This window comes from Eubalaena glacialis, chromosome 8 (genome assembly GCF_028564815.1).
Source record: "Eubalaena glacialis isolate mEubGla1 chromosome 8, mEubGla1.1.hap2.+ XY, whole genome shotgun sequence".
Classification (NCBI taxonomy): Eukaryota; Metazoa; Chordata; class Mammalia; order Artiodactyla; family Balaenidae; genus Eubalaena; species Eubalaena glacialis.
In genome coordinates this window covers 9,267,677-9,286,295 of record NC_083723.1, presented here as the reverse complement: position 1 = coordinate 9,286,295, position 18,619 = coordinate 9,267,677, and the positions used below count along the sequence as shown (strand labels likewise).

At 51.4% G+C, this 18,619-nt stretch overlaps 1 protein-coding gene across 1 annotated transcript in view; it reads left to right on the top strand.

Annotated features, from left to right (window-relative positions):
- ADCY1 (adenylate cyclase 1) overlaps positions 1–18,619 on the top strand; it is a 123,311-nt gene that overhangs the window by 48,311 nt on the left and 56,381 nt on the right. The window contains exon 5 of the mRNA XM_061197548.1: positions 13,322–13,449. Within this exon, the coding sequence (XP_061053531.1) occupies positions 13,322–13,449 (128 nt within the window). The remainder of the gene's footprint in view (positions 1–13,321; positions 13,450–18,619) is intronic.

Sequence of the window (18,619 nt, the reverse complement as noted above, 5' to 3'; positions counted from 1 at the left end):
TCCAGCACCTTTTGCCTTTGGGTCAGGATGCGTGTTTTGTCCGGTGCAGGGGGTGACTGGCGGCCGGGGGCTCTCACAGTGCTGCTTGGGAGCTTTCTCAGGCCTGCTGCTTCCTCCCCCCTCACCAGGAAGCTTCTGGACCAGGGTCCCACTCGGCCCCCCAGGGCCTCTTTTCTGAGCATCTGCTGCTGACGGGAGGGCCTGAGCTCTTTGCCTCCTCGTCCGATTCTGTCTTCCCAGCAGCTTGAGGTCAGCATCATGGTCCCCGAAGGATCAGGGCCAGGTTTGGTCAGTGATTCATGGTGAGCAGTGCCGCCTGCCCCTCTGCTGTCCCTGGGAGACCCCCCTGCTCCAGGTCTCTCCGGACATAACCTGCTCCCCAGCCGCCCAGGAAGGCCCAGGAGTCTTTACGGATTTTCCACTGGTCTTTTGTCAGATACCTGATTTGCAAATATTTTCTTCCCCGCTTTGGCGTCTTTGTTCAGTTGCTGACAGTGTCGTATGAAGGGCAGAGATTTCAGCTTTTATGCAGCTCAGTGGTCACTTCCTTCTTCTGTGGGTGTAGCGTTCCCAGAGGTGGGCAGTCCGCTGGCCGGCCCCAGCTGTGCTGTGTTCTGTTGGAGCAGACGCAGGGCCCACCCCGTCCAGGGGCTGGAGAGATGGGCCTCCCTGGGTGGGAGAGCACGGGCGGAGACGGTGCCCCGGGGACACCCAGGTCTTCGTTCTCAGGATGAAATGTGTGATCTGGGGGCTCCCTGTCCTGTCCTCTTCCTTCCTAGAATACAAACTCCATCTGTCGCTTGGCCAGTTTCTTCCATTTTAAATCAGCTGCAGGTGTGAGTGTCACCTTGAGTTCCAGGCCTGTGCCCTCACCCTGGCCCTGGGGGTGCCTCTCGGGCCCATGTCCCAGCTGTGACATCCACTGCCCCTTTCTATCGGCACCACACCCGGGGTGCACATGGCAGGGTGTCCACTGGGCCTTCTGGGGCATCACAGGTTCCCTCAGAATGTCTCAGTGTTCCATGTGTTTCCTCAAATTGTTACAATTTGCCTTTTTTGTTGTTAAATTTATCCCTAGGTATGTCATTCTTTTTGATGCAGTTGTAAATGGGATTATTTTCTTAATTTTACTTTCTACTAGTTCGTTATTAGTATATAGAAATGTGACAGATTTCTGTCTATTGATTTTGTATCCTGCAACTTCACCGAAATCATTTATTAGTTCTAACAGTTTTTTGATACAGTCTTTAGAGTTTTCTGTATATACTATTATGACATTTGCAAATAGAGACAGTTTTACTTCTTTTCCAATTTGGATGCCTTTTATTTCTTTTTCTTGCCTGACTGTTCCGGCTAGGACTTCAACACTATGTTGAATAAAAGTGGTGAGAGTGGGCATCCTTGTCTTGTTCCTGATCTTAGAGGAAAAGCTTTCAGCTTTTCACCAGTGAGTATGATGTTAGCTGTGGGCTTGTCATGCATGGCCTTTATTATGTTGAGGTATGTTCCCTCTATACCCACTTTGTTAGACTTTTTATCATGAGAGGATGTTGAATTTTATCATACCTTTTTTGCATCTATTGAGATTACTATATGATTTTTATTCTTTATTTTGTTAATGTGTTTGTATCACATTGATTGATTTGTGTATGTTGAACCATCCTTGCATCCCTGGAATAAATCCCACTTGATCGTGCTGTGTGATCCTTTTAATGTATTGTTAAATTCGATTTGCTGATATTTTGTTGAGGTTTTTTGCATCTTTGTTCATCAGGGATATTGGATAATTTTCTTCTTTTGTGCCATCCTTGTCAGGATAATGCTGGCCTCGTAAAATGAATTTGGAGGTGCTCCTTCCTCTTCTGTATTTTTGAGAGTTTGAGAAGGATTGGTATTAATTCTTCTTTGAACGTTTGGTAGAATTCACCAGTGAAATCATCTGGTCCAGGGCTTTCCTATATTGGGAGTTTTTGATTACTGATGCAGTCTGTTCAGATTTTATATTTTTTCATGATTGAATCTTGGTAGATTGTATATTTCTAGGAATTTATCCATTTCTTCTAGGTTGTCCAGTTCGTTGGTGCATAAGAGATTTTCTCTTTTATTCACTACTAGGCTCTTTCACCAGGACACTTACTAGTGTCTGAGATGTTGGATTAGATACTGTTATCAAGGGAAGTGCACACCCGCCAGAGAACAGGTGCTGCACACACTGGAGCCCCATGGTGGGTTGACTGGAGTAAGAGATATGTTAGGTGTGTGTATGTGTACGCATGTGAGTGAGCATGTGTATATAAATGTATGTGAGTGTGTGTGTACATGTGAGTGCATTGTATATACATGAGTGTGCGTGAACATGCATGCAACTGTGTACACATACATGTATGCATGCGTATACATGAGTTAATATGTATGTGAATATGTAGGTGTACGTGTGTGTACGTGTGTGTTAAGTTTTTGTTTAGATTTTTTTTTTCCATCTATGCTCCTGAAGGATATTAGTCTGTGGCTTTCTCTTCTTATGTTGTTTTTATATGGTATCAAGGTAATGCTGATTTCATAGAAGAGTTGGGGAGTATTTCCTCCAGTTCAATTTTCAGGAGGAAAATCTGTGTACAGTCGGTATTATTTCTCTCTTAAATGTGTGGTAGAATTTACTGGTGCATGGAGTTTTCTTTGTGGAAATTTTAAACTATAAATTCAATTACTTTCAGTAGGGCTAGTCGGGTTATTTATTTTTTTCTTGAATGAGCTTGGTGTTTTTTAATCTTTCAGGGAGTCTGCCCATTTAACCTAAGTTGTCAAAATTATTAGAATAAAGTTGTTCACACTATTTCCTTGTTATCCTTTTAATATTTGTAGAATGTGTGGTAATGGCACCTGTCCCATTCGTGATTTTGGTGATTTGTGTCTTCTTTTTGTCTCATCATTCTGGCTACAGATTTATCAATCTTATTAATTTTTTAAAAAGAATTTGCTTTTGGTTTCATATATCTCTATTTCTATTTTATTAATTTCCTTTATGATTTTTTTATTATTTTGTTTCTTCTGCTTATTTTGGTTTTCATTTGCTCTTCTTTTTGTAGTTTCTTAAGGTAGAAGCAGAGACCATTGTGTTTTAGATCTTTTTTCCTCTTCTGATATAAGTGTTTAATGCTGTGAACTTCCTCTGAAGTACTGCTTTAGCAAATTTCTGATATGTTGTGTTTCTATTTGTATTCAGTTCAAAATACTTTATAATTTTCCTTTAAATTTTTCTTAGACCCATGGATTATTAAGACATTTGTTTTTTGAGGGAGTTTGCAAAGATCTTTCTGTTTTTGACTTCAAATTTAATTTTACTGTGGTTGGAGAACATACTTTTAAAATTTGAATCCTCTTAAATTTATGGCCCAGAATATGGGCTTCATTCATTTGTGTGGTCTACGTGTGGCATATTTCCACGTTTTATCTTTTTTTCTGTTTAATTTCCTCTAATGTTTCTTTTTCTCTTTTTTTTAATACATTTATTTTTTTTAATTTATTTATTTTTGGCTGCATTGGGTCTTCGTTGCTGCGCATGGGCTTTCTCTAATTGTGGCGAGCGGGGGCTACTCTTTGTTGCGGCGTGTGGGCTTCTCATTGCGGTGGCTTCTCTTGTTGCGGAGCACGGGCTCCAGGCGCGTGGGCTCAGTAGTTGCAGCACACGGACTCAGTAGTTGTGGCTCGCGGACTCTAGAGCACAGGCTCAGTAGTAGTGGCGCACGGGCTTAGTTGCTCTGCAGCATGTGGGATCTTCCCGGACCAGGGCTCAAACCCATGTCCCCTGCATTGGCAGGTGGATTCTTAACCACTGTGCCCCCAGGGAAGCCCTCCTCTAGTGTTTCTTGCAGTGTGGGCCTGCTGGTGACAAATTCTTTCAGCTTTTGTATTTCTGAAAGAACTCTTTATTTTTTTGAATTTCTTTTTGCTGGGTATAGAATTCTAGGTGCAAAGGTCTTTCCCCCAGAACTTTAAAGATGCTGCTCTTATTGTCATCTTTCGTATTGTTTTCAACAAGAAGTCGTCTGTCAACTCTTTGCTCCTCTGTATGAAATGTCTTTTTTCTCTGCCTGCTTTTAAGATTTTCTCTTCATTGCTGGTTTTCAGCAGTTTGATTTTGACGCGCCTAGCTGTGGTTTTCTTCAGGTCTCTTGTGCTTGTAGTTTATTGAGCTTCTCGCATCTGTAGTTTTCATAATATTTGGGGAAAAACCCTCAGTCACCGTTTTACAAATACTTTTCTATGCCCCTCCTCCTCTTCCTTCAGGAACACCAGTTTCACCCACGTCAGGATGATGGTCTTGTTTTATTTTGGGGGTACTTTTTCTTTCTGTTTCATTTTGGACAGTTTCTACTGCTGTGCCTTCAGGTTCACTAATCTTTGCATCTTCAGCATCTAACCTGCCACGTACCATCCAGTGAACCTTCCAGCTCAGACATTATAGTTTCATCTCGGATCTTTTTTCTTTCTCGTTGAGGTGACTCTGAGGAAGCTCAAAATTAAAATGGCCTCATTCCCTCCTAATTTATTGCTTTTTTTCTCTGTTCTTTTGTGCGTTGATGTTGTGTGTTTTAAACATATTTTCACTCTAATCTGCTGGTGTCCTGTTTTGATGAGCACCTGGACGTGCTTTTCTCACATGTGCTTGTTTTGTGTCCAAGTGCCGGGTGAGGAGGGTGTGGTGACCCCAGGGATCCAAACCCATCCTCCTTTACAAAGGTATCTGCCGGGCAGTTAAACAAACACAGAGTGTGTTTGTCTTAGTCTCCACAGGAGCTGACGTTTTATTTACCCCGATCCACGGCTGATGACCACAGATGTGCACTATGTTTTTGACCTTTCCCCCATTTATTGGATCCATTTTAGATTTGTGTTTGCTCTGATGTCCGTGTGTATTTGGCAACTGGCCGCACCCTTTGGGTTTATGGAGAAGCACCTGTCCCGGGCTCAGCCCTGCTCCACCACCACCTGTTGGGGACGGGGCCCTTCTCTGGATCAGTTTTCTCTGCGGGAAAGTGAACTGGCCGGATGAAGCAGACGTCCCTCTGGCTGGTTCAGGAGGTGTGGGGCAGCGTGGAGGGTTCTTGGTGTGCCCGCTACAGAGACAAGCCTGAGTCCCAGTTGTCCTCTTATCAGCAAGGCCACCTGGGCTGGTTGTGGCCCCCTCCTCAGGGGTGACAGGCAGATGAGAACACAGTCCTTAGCTCTGGTCATGACCCCAGGAATCCTTCAGGGACTGTTTCCAGAGAGAGCTTGTCGCACTGTTGTCCATTCTCAGTCCCGAGGTGACGGTTGCCTGGCACAGGATGGGGATGCATTGGATTTAGGACGGTGCCGGTGGTGCCCGGGGCCAGGAGGCTGACCCACACGCATCATGGGTGGTTAGCGAGCGCGGACAAGTGCGGGAGGCATCCCCTCTCTGGTCCAAGCATCCCTGGGGACGCTCAGAGTCTGCTGAGGGGCTCTCCCTGGGGATGCCCGCCCTTGGGCTTGGCCAGTCTGTGCTGTCCCTGAACTCGGACGCTTCGTGAGCCTTTCTGGCCCATGAGGACCCGACACCGAGGGGCTCCTGGACAAGAGTGTAGGGGGTGCAATTCCTGAAAGATGACTCTGATGACCTGTGTCAGTGAGGACATTATTTTTCAGTTATTTGTGTTATTCTGGATGTTTCTGAAAGGGACCCATGGAAGCTGGTCCAAGGGCAGAGCTCCCTACCCAATTCCGAGCTACTCGGGTGTGTGTTCAGGTCCATCCTTCCTGTCTCCCCTCATCCCTCCTCCTCCTCGGGAGACTGTCCTTGGGCTCGTTTCAGAGGGTCAAGCCTTCCTGCTCTGACACCCTGGTCCCGTAGCTGCGCAGAGTTGGCCGCATTCAGGCCTGACACATGCTCGTGGGTCAGTTGTGACTCTGCTGGACGGTGTTCCTTTAGCAAAGCCACCTGTGCACCTGCTGTCGGGCAGGGGGTGCTGGAGCCCAAAGACGGAGTCAGGGAACTTACAGCCAGGGTACTTACAGCTCGGGTGGGGAGACCTTGAGCCAATTTTGCAAAACCAGGATTTGCTGAACGAGATGTTTGCTAGAGTGTGGTCAGGATGTAAACAGACATCGTGAGCACAGCCTGGAGGGGGTGGCGGTGGGGCTGTCACCAGAGCTCAGCTTCGAAAACTGACCCAAAGGAACGATTTTAAGTGATCAAATAACATATAGAGTAGAATCCCAATTTTCACACTGTGTGTGTACACACTTACGTGAGTGCCAGAGAGAAAAGGCTGGAATGAAATATTCCAGAATAACTGTGGTTATTGCTGAGTTGTGAGTTATGATTTTTAATTTTCTGAACTTTCTGCATCCTTGATGATGAACCTGGATTTCTTTAATTATCCCTTGATTAGCAGAGAATAGATATTGTTTCTTGAAAAGCCAGTAGATGTTTGGAATTTGAATGAGTCTGTCATTTGTATCAGGCCACAGGTAGAAACTCACCACCCTGTCTGCTGGGAGGAAACCTTTATTCAGCAGCTGCGGTGGCCCAGATCCCTTGGTGGGGAGATGTGCTCCAGGCAGAGGGAGGAGTGGGGTGTGGAGAGCAAGGCTCACTTGAGGCCTGAGTGGGGAACAGCGGTAGAGGGAGAGGCAGGGTAGCCTGAATGGGACCCCTGAGTGCCGTGCAGAGGAAGATGTGGTTCCTCCATGTATCACCAGGGAGGCATGTGTTCGTAATTGGGTTCAGAAAGCAGCTGCCAGGTCCCTACTGTGTGCCAGCATTGTCCTAGGTGATAGGGATGCAGCATGAATAAGTCAGATGTAAACCCTGCCCTCGAAGGTTTTAGAAAATTCACACAAGCACAAAGGTAGAGACAATAACGTAACACCCTCTCCCCAGGCTCCCACAACCCATCCTCGACAGTAACTAACGTCCGGCCAGTCTTGTTTGGTCTGCACTCTCCCCCCCCAGATCCTGCCCATCACCGCACGGCACGCTTGCATCCTTGGTGAGTAGCTCTTCCATTGAGCCCGTTACGGCCAGCACCACCTCAACGCCCCTGTCGCACCCAACGGCACTGACTGCAGTTAGAGATTCCTGAGTCTGGCTCTGGGCTTGGTCACCCTGCTCGTCTCAGACATGTCTCTTCTTCAGAGCTGGTTTGTTCCAGTCGGGATTCACACGAGGTGGACGCGTGTCTGGATTGTACCTTTGGGTTGGGTTATGGAGGTGACAGTGATGACACAGAGGCTGATGCCATAGAAGGATGCTCTATCACTCATGGTCCCCGAGAGGAGGGGACACACCAGGCCATCCAAGGTCACAGGGGACCACCGGGCGCCCAGGTTGGCAGACGGGGCTGGGAGAGCAGGGCGGGGCTTTATTGGCGTTTCCACGGGAAGAGGCGACAAGCAGACGAAGGGCTGGACAGCGTGGATAGTGAGGGCTCTGGGCTGGCAGTGTTCCCTGCGGTCTGGTCCCCGCCCTAGTGATTAAGGTGGGGCCAGTGGCCGGAGTGTGACAGCCCGCAGAGGAGATGTGGCCTCTGATCCGCCGGTGTGATAGGAACAAGCCGTTGTTTGTCTCCAGGAATTAGCCAGCCCTGCGCGGTGCAGGGGGGTGGTCATCGTACCCTGCCAGCGAGGCCCCCGAGACATCAGACCTTCATAGGATACAGAAAACAAAAACCGGGATGAATACACACGTTGTATTCCATGGCTATGCCAAGCGTTTCTTGGTTTTGGTTTTTCCTTGTTAATGCTCCTGCCCTTTGTGGCGGCTCAGCCCCAAGGCTGGGTGTGTCCCGTGCTTCTCCTGAACCAGCAGACCTTCTCTACCTGCCTTAGATCCTGGGCTCGCTCATTTGTGTTGACAGCCCTTCCCTGGAGCGCAGTGCGGTCCCCAGCTTCCCCCACTCTGCTGGCCTCCTCCCTCCAGGGCGTGTGGATCTGAGGTTCCCGTGTTGTTACCCGTCTCCCATGACACTGCACCCGAGGGTCACAGCAGCTGCCTCGAAAACTTGGCCCATCAGTGTTCACTCTGGTTGACAACAGTGGTCGTTTTCTGATCCTGTTGTTTCCTCTGCATTTATTAGCTTGTGGTTCTTTAAAAATGAAGAACATTTACTCGTCAGCTCTTTGGTTATCCTCAGTGGATGCTTGATTCTTTTCATTTCTTTATCAAGTTTCAAGACTAGAACCCTCCAAAAGGGTGAGACATGCGGTTGCCTCCTGCTTCCCCGTGACTCAGCCCATCCCCTCTGAGCATGGTCCTGCTCACACACAGATGCGCCGTTTTCCAGAAGCCCTAGTTTCTTTCATTGGGAAACGGTTTTTCCAGCCTGTAATCTGGGTGGTCTCTGGTCCTGGGACTTTACAGGAGACAGACATGGGAGATATGTTTTAGAAAAAGAAAAATTCATGAATGAATTCTGAGTTCATATTGATAGTTCCAATTCACTTAACTTCACTCCTGTGATTCTTATGTTTGTGTCCCTTTTCCTTTGATGCTGGAAACCCTAATGACAGTAATAGAATTTTTTTGTTTCATCCTTTTATATACAGTTGATTCAAAATAGCATTACCAATATTATTATTCCCCACAATAAGACCGTTGAATACCATCTAAGATTTCTTTAGTGGTTTCTCTCGTTATCTTGCCCTTGAATTACATCCCACTAGATATACAGTCAAATACGTGTTTCCGTGTCACTTGTGAAACCACTTGTGAAACCACTTGTGAATTGTGCTACCAACGTGGTCACAGTTATTTCATTTTGGTTTTATTTTTAGGCATTGCTGTTCTAAATTTAATTTTTCTTTTTTAAGTACATCAAATATTTGCACGGCTCTGTCCCACAGTGCAGACCCTGAGGCAAGATACGCAGAGAGAGGGCTGACCCACCCCACCATCGCCCCCCGCCCTGGGCAGTTAGGCATCTGTGCTCTGTTTGGGGTTGCTCCTCCACTGTTCCTTTTGGATACCAGGAGCAGATGTGTACGTGTGACTATTTATTATTGGAGAGTGTGCCTCAGTGGGGCCCGTTGATGTCTCTTGGGCGTGGCTGAGGCTGGAGAGACTTCTGGTCCTGAGTTAAGGCGACTGGTCTCTGCTGTAGGACAGATGTCTGTGCGTTCTTGGGTACCAGCTCTGTTGCTCCGGTGTGGTCCCTTCCCGTGGGCAGGAAGCCCTCGGAGCACAGGGTCCTCATCTCTTCCCTTCGCTTATATCCGTGGTCCTTGTTGCGGTGGGTGGAGCATGTGGGACTCAGTAAAAGGAACTGCAGGAATGATCTGTGAAAATTGAAGTTGAAATGATTACGTGTCCTACCTTCCAGCGATAGCCGTGGTTTATATTTTGGTGCATTTCTTTTCATCTTTGTGTGGACGCAGCAGGTTAAACACTGAGACAGCCACCTAGAAGCAACATTTTCTAAAATCTCTTATTTTGTTTTCCCACTGATGGCCCAGCGCCGTGCAAAGTTAATATCACTTGGCCAGTTGGTTTTGGATGCTGTCATCTGGGGATCAGGTGCAGTCACTGGGTCATTTCAAGCTCTCTCTCTGCACCTCCCCTCCCCCGGGGGTGCCACCCGGTCTTGGGAGCTCCCCAGCCTTCCCAGAAGCCAGCTGCAGTGCGGGGTCCACATGATGGCCTCTGACCTCTCTGGACCCCGCTGTTTCAGAGCCGGCCTCAGAGGGGTTTGGGCATCTTCCGGTTCTGAAATTGCAGTGGCTCTTCCTGATTCCACTGAATTCTCTGCTTCTTCCCGGGTCCAGGGCTGGGCGGGCAGGGTCACAGAGCCCTTGAGTGTGGGAGTCTCTGCCGTCCTCTCGGGAGGGCCAGCCGGGTCCAGAGTTGACCAGCGGGCCTGCAGACCATACCTGGGAAGCAAAGGAGACCCTCCTGCCTGGATCCCCTGGCAGCCCCTGTGCTGCTCTGAGGGGGCTCTGTCCATCATGTCCTGTCACTTCTGTCCCTTCCAAGCAAGCCCCGCCAGCCCTCCTCCTCTGTTTTCTTTCTTTGCTTTGGCTGGGAAACAGCTGTTCAGGTGTCACAAACGCTCCCTGCGGGGGAACTCCAGGCGCTGGCTTTCAGTATTTACAGGGAAGATGTTGTTATCTAAAACACCAAAAGCAATGGAAAACATCGGTTTTTTGGTCTCTTAAGCTTGTTAACAAAAGTCAGGAGAGTTGAGATTAAAAAACAAGGGGACAGGTGAACACTTCACTTCCCCAGCCTGTTCTGAGCCCGGGAGGGACTGTCTCAGGATGGTCGCCAACGACACAGTTGTCGCTGACGGGCTGTAATTATGCTCTTGTGTGTGTTGGCGGGTCCAGCGGGTTCAGAGCTCCTCTCTAGGAAGCTCTCCCCAGAACGCGGTGGACCTCATCTACCTGTGAGCCCGCGGCTGGATGTCACTTGCTAGATGCCCCCATCCTGACCTGGAGAGCAGCCGTGCCGGGCAGTAGGGGTCACTCCTGAGGCTCGCCAGGGGCACCACTTGCCTTCGTCACAGTTTACACCTTGTTCTTCAGCACCTCCTGCTCTGAGGGGTCGGCCATCGGAGATCCCACCCAGCCCTACAGAGACTCCCTTTTCTGTGGCGGCCACTCTGAGTCTCTGTGTCAAATATGACAGTCGGGCTCATAGGGTGGCTGTTTGGGGGGCAGCCCCACCCACGGCCTCTGATTTCCCTTGAAATCTGATGGCACAACTGCCACTTACGACCTGCCCGTAGGATTTATGGCCCATTCACACACACACACACACACACACACACACACACACACACGCACACCTGCCCGCTCAGTGGCCTTGTACCGAGCACTTTCCAGTCCCAGGGTCAGGTGTGTCGGGGACACGCAGAGATGAACAGAAGGCTGGGGTTATGGGTTCTGGAGATGGCTGGGAACTCTGCGGAGCCAAGCTGGGGGATGCAGGGATGTCCGCAGTCACCCACACTCAACGTCCCACGGAGATGCCGATGGGTGGGGACACCTGTCATCCTCGAGGTCCCCAGAATCAGGGCTTGGTGACTTAGAAATCTTCTGCAAGAATGCTGCCTACGTGGGGTAGGTGCTGTCACTTGTGTGGGCTCCTCAGAGGGAGGGGTCTGGGTCACCAGATGGACAGCTTGGGGGGGCTGGACGAGTCGGGGATCGTGAGCTTTCCACCGAGGGTCTCTGCGCCTGGGGAGGGTCGTGCCGCCGGCAGTGGACCCTCATCTCATCCTGGGCGCTCGGGTCTAGTGAAGGCAGCCCGAGTGTGAAGACGGGGAGCGGATGTATGGGGGGAACTGCCCCTCGCTGGCCTGCACGGTGTGTCCTGGCAGTGACGGTGGGGACAGGTGAGGACGGACACTCTAGAGGTGCCAGAAGACAGCCCGGGCTGCCTGCTAGCCTGGAGAAGCCTGGCCGGCTGCCTCCCAGGGGCTCTGCGGTGTGGACGTCTGCACCAGGCCCTGGGCTCCCAGACTCTGTCACGGGACAAGTCAGCCCCGGCACTGCCTGCCCGTGGGACGCTGGGAAACAAACCCCTTCTGCAGACCAGGAGGCTGGTGTCCTAATGGTTAAGTGGCCGCCCCTGGTCTCTTGAAGGATGAGTGGCCGGACCCTGGACCTCCCTGAGGCCAGCTCCCCGTCCACAGGGGGAGCTTGTGGGGCTTAGGATGGGGAAGACCCAGTCACTGGGTTTTCCCAGAGACCACCCGACAGGTGGAAGTGACTGCTCTTCTCCTCCCCTTTGACCGACTGCCCCTACATTGAGGGAGGCCCAGGGCTGGGAGGAGCTGGGCACCCAGCCATTCAGTGGCCTGGGCCATCTCTCAGGAGAGCAGCAGGGTCGCTGGGCCTTGTTCCTCCCCGACCCCCTGCCCCGGTGGATGGTGTCCTGCAGAAGAAGTGCGGGCCGTGTGTGAACCCGTGGGTGGTGAGGGCTGAGAATTCTCATCCCAGGGCACTGTGTGAATTCACAGCATTTGAGAAAACCTGCAGGAGGTGGCTCATTTGTAAGAAACCAAAGAGCAGAATTAAATACAAGCTGTACAATGTGTTCTCAGAGTAGGGTCAGCAGAGCTCTGGGCTTTACAGGACCATCTGGGGGGCTGTCCATCCCGGGGACTGGGAGGTCCGTCTCATCCACGGACAGGCTGCGTGAGGCTGCTCTCCTTCAGAGACGTGCACAAGCTCAGGAAACACGATGTCATGAATGGTAGAACAAAGCATCCAGCTGTCTCCTGTCAAGACAGATACTGGAGACTTGGCAAAAGTCAGAACGATGCCTTGCTTCTCATTTGTTTTTGTTTGGGGAAATGTCATAATTTTTCAAACAGCGTGTTACTTATGTTAATATGTAATGGATTTGCTATTGTTACTTTAAATGCATTAACACATTTAAAAAAAATCTCTCAGTTGTAGCTTCTTACATGGTAATAGCCATAGCTGTAACCTACTTACATGAAAACTTTTTGTGAGGTCCTCAGTTATTTAGGGGGGGTTTGAAGGGGTGTTGAAAACAAAATGTTCTAAAACTGCCGTTTTAATGCTGTTCTTGAAATAAAACTGACAGTCACCGTCATAATCATAGCTGACCCCAATGGACTGGTGCAGGAGTGGTGGTAGTAAGCGTCTGACATGTCTCTCTGTCCTCAACACGAGGGCGAGGTGGGCGCTGGCATTCTCACCTTTGTGTAAGTGTGAGAGTAGACCTTCTGCAGTGTCGGATGACTCCCCGAGGTGTTCCCTGTGGGTGGTGAGGTCTGGGCTCAGGCCCCAGCTGGTGGGTCTCTGGGGAGAGCTGCTCACATGGCCTGTGGACCTTGATTCTGGGTTAAGCCACGGGCACTCAAATGCGTGCGGCCTGCCCTTCCCGGGCTGGCGAAGGAGTCTAGCATGTTCCAGAAGGGCCAATCACATGGTGATCCAAGGACGGGGACTGTACTAGCCCCTCTTGGGAGAGGGGGCCCCTCCTTGGGGAGAGGACCTGGCTCCCAGGCATGGGGTGACCTCCCCTCCTTGAAGGGCCTGTGGGGTTGACCCGGTGATCTGAAGGGGGCAGGGGAGGCGGACCCCCGCGTGGGAAGAGGCTGAATGCGGCTAGCGGGGACGGCGTGGGGTGCCCCAAGGCGACCCTAATCACAGCCATATAGGGGCCACCTGCCCTCCCGAGGTACCCTGACCGTGGGAGAGCCGCCTGGGCCCTGGTCTAGGTCGGGCCTTGAGCTCAGTGGTCAGCGCACCTGGTGGTGGCAGAGGCGCAGGTGCTCAGGTGGCCCCAGGTGCGTCACTAACATGCCCTTTGCCCTCTCGCCCGAAGGAGAACCACTGCCGCCGCATCAAGATCCTGGGAGACTGCTACTACTGCGTGTCTGGCCTCACTCAGCCCAAGACTGACCACGCCCACTGCTGCGTGGAGATGGGCCTGGACATGATCGACACCATCACGTGAGTGCCCTGCCGTGCAGGCCTGCCTAGTCCTGGCCAGCGTGTCCGAAGTGGGTCACCTGTGCCGGGGCTGCAGAGAACCAGAGCCACGCGGCGAGGTGCTGGGTGGAGGAGTCCGCCTGCTCTGTGCAGCTCTGCCTCTGTGATTCCCTTCTTTGCATTCTGTGGGGACTGCATTTCTTTGTCCACGGTGATCCGGGGTATTGCCAGTTATGCATTAGGCCAAAAGAAATGACCCTTCGAGCTTAGCCGGATAAGATGTTCAAGGAGTCGATTGCGGGAAAGGGTTGGCTCAAATCTGGCCGCGTTCCAGTTGACAAGGAATCACATGTGCTTGTCCATGCGGGCAGGTGACCAGGTGTCAGGTGCTGTCTGTGGAGAGAGGGCTGGATGGAGCAGGTGAGTATTTCTGGAACACTGGGGGCCTGGCCTGCTCCATTCTTAGCCACCGTCATCTCCTCATGGTCCTCGTCAGGAGATGAGGAGGTAGGGAGCCTTCCGTCTAGTTAAGGAGGGTGTGGAGCTGGGAGGTTGAGCTGGCGGACGGAGCTTAGAGCCACATTCCAGCTTCTCGACAGCCTGAAGAGATGGCTTCGGCTCAGTGAGATGGGGTTACCAGGGCCTGGTGCGGTTCCACACTTGGGAGCAGAGAAGTAATAGCACAAGAATGGAACGAGATGGATGCACAGCGGGCTCGACTGCACAGTCCTTGCGAGGCCGACTGCGGGGTCCACACACCTGCACGCTGTGTGCAGAAGCAGGGCGCTCAGCACCTCGCCGGCGTGCTCGGCCTGGTACCCCGCTTCTCAGGAGCCAGGAGCTGTGTGTCAGCATTGCCTGGGCAAGTCGAATCCCTGAGGCCTGCTCTGCCCGGAGAGCCAGTGGCAGCTGGTCTGGGCTGTGGTCTAGGATTGAGGGTGGAAAAGCCCCCACCCCAGGTGATTTCAGTATGCAGCCCCTGCTCTGGAGGAAAGAAGCTGAACTGGAGAAGAGGCCGGTTGTTGACCAGCCTGCTCTTTGGGGAGGCCAGAGGTGGCCCTGGGTCGCGGGCACAGCGCCGTGGGTGACCAGGAAGCAGAAGAGGATGTCCCTTGCCGGGGCCACAGAGAGGTCTGCTGCAGGCCTGGGGACCTCTGAGTGGACAGAGGAAAGCCAAAGGCAGGAGGGATGGTTGGCAAGGTAATGAGATTCCTGAAGCATCTCGTGCAGGTGCCGTGCATGGTGAGGCAGATGCTCAGGTTTGGGGGATGCGCGAGTCCCACCGTAGGGGTGTCGGACCACTGTTGTCAGCTCCCTCTTCAGGCGGACGCTTTGCGGGCAGCACATTCACCAGGGTCGCTCGCTTCAGAAAACAGGGCAATCCATTCCGACCCTTGTGAGTGCAGGACCGACTTGTGTGGGTCAAGCGCTTGCTGCCGCTGGATAGAGAGGAGCTGAATAAGGAATCTGTAAAAACAGAGGGAGAAATCTCTGCAAGGGCAGGAGCAGGCAGGCGTGCAGCCAGACCGGCTCTGACCTTGTGTGAGACTGGAGGGGTCGAGAGTCTTCTCCTTGGCCGAGAAGTGAGGAATGATCTTCTTTCCACTTGGTAGGAAGTTCATTTCTATGGGGAAAACAGATGGAAAGATTTTCCATGCTCCGTGTAAAAGACCGAGTGAAGAATGCAGCCTTGAATGTGGAGTCCCAGGGCTCTTAACCCCCTCCCAGTGGAGTGGCAGTGCCCGAGGCCCCCTGGGCTCCTGCTCTGGGGAATCTGGCCCCCATCTGCCCTCAACACCCAAATCAGATCCTCCTCTCAAACTTGTGGACCTCATTAAGGTGTGCAATATGCTCTTAAAAAAACACACCACATGTTAATTGTTGTTGGTGTGATTTTTAATAATAATTTGAAGTCATATATATATTCCTGGTTTTGGCCAGATGGCACCTGCTTGTGGGAGGAATGGAGATAGAGTAGGAAGAGCCTTACGTGCCCAGCAAGTGTGGTGACTGGCTTGGTCTTGCCCCTGCAGAGCTGTGACCCTGGCTCTCAGTTTTCCCATCTGTAAAATGGGAGTGATGGCTTCATGACATCCGGGGCTCTGAGCGAGGTTGGATTGGCAGAGACCAGGGCAGTGGGACCAACCTCATGGCCACGTCCAGGGCCTGCGTCCTGGTGGTCAGGGGCTAGTCCTTGACCTTGAAGGTTCTGGGGAGGTTTCTCCAGGACTCCTGGTGGTGTCATGCTGCTTGACCTATGTCTTTGACTCTAAGTTCTGCAGCCCCTCCCCAGGGTACCCAGGCCTGATCCTGCTCCCTCCCCTCCCAGTGGGTGTGCTGCCCACGTGAGATCTGTGCCTCTACCCTTTCCTGCACCCCAGTGCCAGCTTCCCTCTGTCAGGCCTTGAATATTAGGTCAGACCCAAGGAAACTGCTCCTCTGCAGCCAAGTCTGGTACAAGAACACTTCCTAGAGTTCAGGCCATCAGTCCCCAGATGCGGCTGTTCCTGAGTGGGCTGGGGGCTTCCTGCCCGAGGAAGCAGACAGGCCCCCTGGGTTCCTGGCTCCCCATTCTTGAGGTGATGCTTTGGTTTCCTTGCATCCCTGATTTTCTCTGCTGTGACATGCAGAAACCGTGTTTGCATCTCTGAGCTGTTGTGGGAATTAAATGGGATCCCAGGTTAAATGGGCTGGCACGGAAGATGCTGGGTCCCCAGCCACTGCGGTCATCAATTCATTAACCCCCAGAAAAGGGAGCCAGCTCAGAGGTGAGCCAGCTGGGCTGCTGCTGTCCCTCCCTTGGGTTCCAAAGCATCAGGATTCTGTGCACTTACAGGAATGGGGTTTGTCCACTCCACGGGGAGCACCTTGCCCATCACAGGCATTAGCAAATCACGAATCAGACCTCCAAACATGCAGGGTACCATTTGGCTAAATACTTCATCCAGACGTGGCTTTGCTTGCGGTCTGGGTATTTTTGGTTCACTATATTGAGTTAAGTAGAAGTAAATGACATGTGCTCTTCCTTCCCTGACCCGTCTTTGAGCTGGTAAGGCCAGCTTGCCTGTGCTCAGGTCATGGGTAGACCCCATGTGCCCAGGCTGGAGCAACCCAAGGCTGGAGGTCGAATGAGAAGAGATGGCCGAGTGACAAAAGTCATTTCTGATTGTTCTGGAGGCCTGGTCCTCCCCCTCCTTCAGTTTTCTCAGTTCTTGGCAAACGCTCTTCAGTGAGACAGGTTTTTTGGGGTTTTTCTGTTTTTCTTTTCTTTTTATTTTTCATACAATTTTTTTAAACTCATTGCGGTGGCTTCTCTGGTTGTGGAGCACGGGCTCTAGGCGCACGGGCTTCAGTAGTTGTGGCTCACGGGCTCAGTAGTTGTGGCGCACGGGCTTAGTTGCTCCGCAGCATGTGGGATCTTCCCGGACCAGGGCTCGAACCCGTGTCCCGTGTATTGGCAGGCAGATTCTTAACCACCGCCACCAGGGAAGCCCGACAATTTTTAAATTGTAGTATAGTTGATTTACAATGTTATGTTAGTTTCAGGTGTACAGCAAAGCGATCCAGTTACACATACATATGTATATCTATTCTTTTTCAGACTTTTTCCCCTTACAGGTTATTACAAGATATTGAGTATGGTTCCCCATGCTGTACAGTAGGTCCTTGTTGGTTATCTAGAGTGAGACAGTTCTTGAGGCAGGATTTATCTACAAGTGACTGTCCACCTCACTGCACATCTGCTGTTCCCGCAATTGAGAGCCTGCTGGAAGGGATGACAGACGGGGCGAATTGGTGGAGTGTCCTGGGCTGCACAGGTTGGGTGGAGGCTGGCAAAGGCCCTGCACACTGGGGGCAGGAAGGCCTCCTTGAGGAAGGTTGGACGTGGGTCCCAGAAGTCCCCCTGCCCTTTGCCCTTCCACGACTGCAGAAGTAGAAATGCTTAAAATGCACAAAAGCATCTTTTGCAGGTTTACTTATTTACATTTCCCAAACTCATTTCTTTTTGTGAATTAAAAAAAATTTTTTTTTAAACCTTAGTTTTCTTGTTTCAGTACCTTTAACGAATGAAAAAAGAGTTAAAATTGAAAAAAACACATTCAAAGTGTATACAACTAAAGAGGTAGTAAAGATATGTGAACAGTCAGACTTCCACAAAACCTTTATTGTAAATTTGTGGCATGCAGACTTCTGAGGTTATCAAAGCTGAACACCAGGATGCCCAGGACCCTGTGTAGACGTATCTGGTTCTACGGTCTGGCCTGGCCCCCTGAATACGGAGGACAGTGAGGCCGGGCTCGAGGGCCAGCTGGGAAGGCAGCGTCTCGGCACACCTCTGGGGCCCGCGTGTGCCATGGTTCTGGGGGACAGGCCCTCGGTGGGTGAAGTGAGCAGTTACAGGCAGAACTGCTCCTGGTTAGAAGACAGGCTGGGATGGGGGGGAGGTTTGAGTGGAGGCTGCTCGGGGCGGGGGGCCGTGGCAGGGGCTCCTGTGGCCTGGCTGGCCGGAAGCCCTGCCGGGCAGTGGGCAAACGGTCTGCAGGTGTAAGTCAGGGCAGGGCAGGTGGGCTGCGTCCAGTGAGCCTCACGCATCCTGTGCCATTACTGACAAATGGGGTTACCCCGCCCCCCCCCGCCCCCCGTGCTCCTCCTCACACTCTGTCCTTGACCCTGCCCCCCAGGTCCTGTCCCTTCCTGGTCGCAGCCTCCAGGTTTTGATCTGAGGACAGGACGTTGGCATTGAGCCAGGCTGGGGAGGTGGAGCTCTGGGGACCCAGCCCGAGGTGCACCCCGGGTGTAAGTGTTCGCTTCTTTAACGCTGCTACTCCTGTTACGATGATGAATAAATCGTGGATCATTAGTAAGGGCATCATGCATCAATAACCTGCTAGGAAGAGATCATGGGATAGTTTCACAGTCTTTGGGGATGCTAGGCTGTTTCGGCCCAGCCTTCCCGCGGGGTGGCCCAGCTCTGTCCTCTCTTCTGCTGCACGGAACAGGCTCCTTTGCTGTCAGAGGCACGTGAGCCAAGGCTTCGGGACTTTCCTTCTCTGTCGCCCTCCTTGCGATGTTGTGGACTTAAGTTGTGTCCTGGTGACATTCATTTTGTTCCAGATGAAGATTCCCAGTCTCTTTATTTCATCATCATTTGAAGCCCCTTGTCTTTCTTTAGACTTTTAAATTAAGGGGT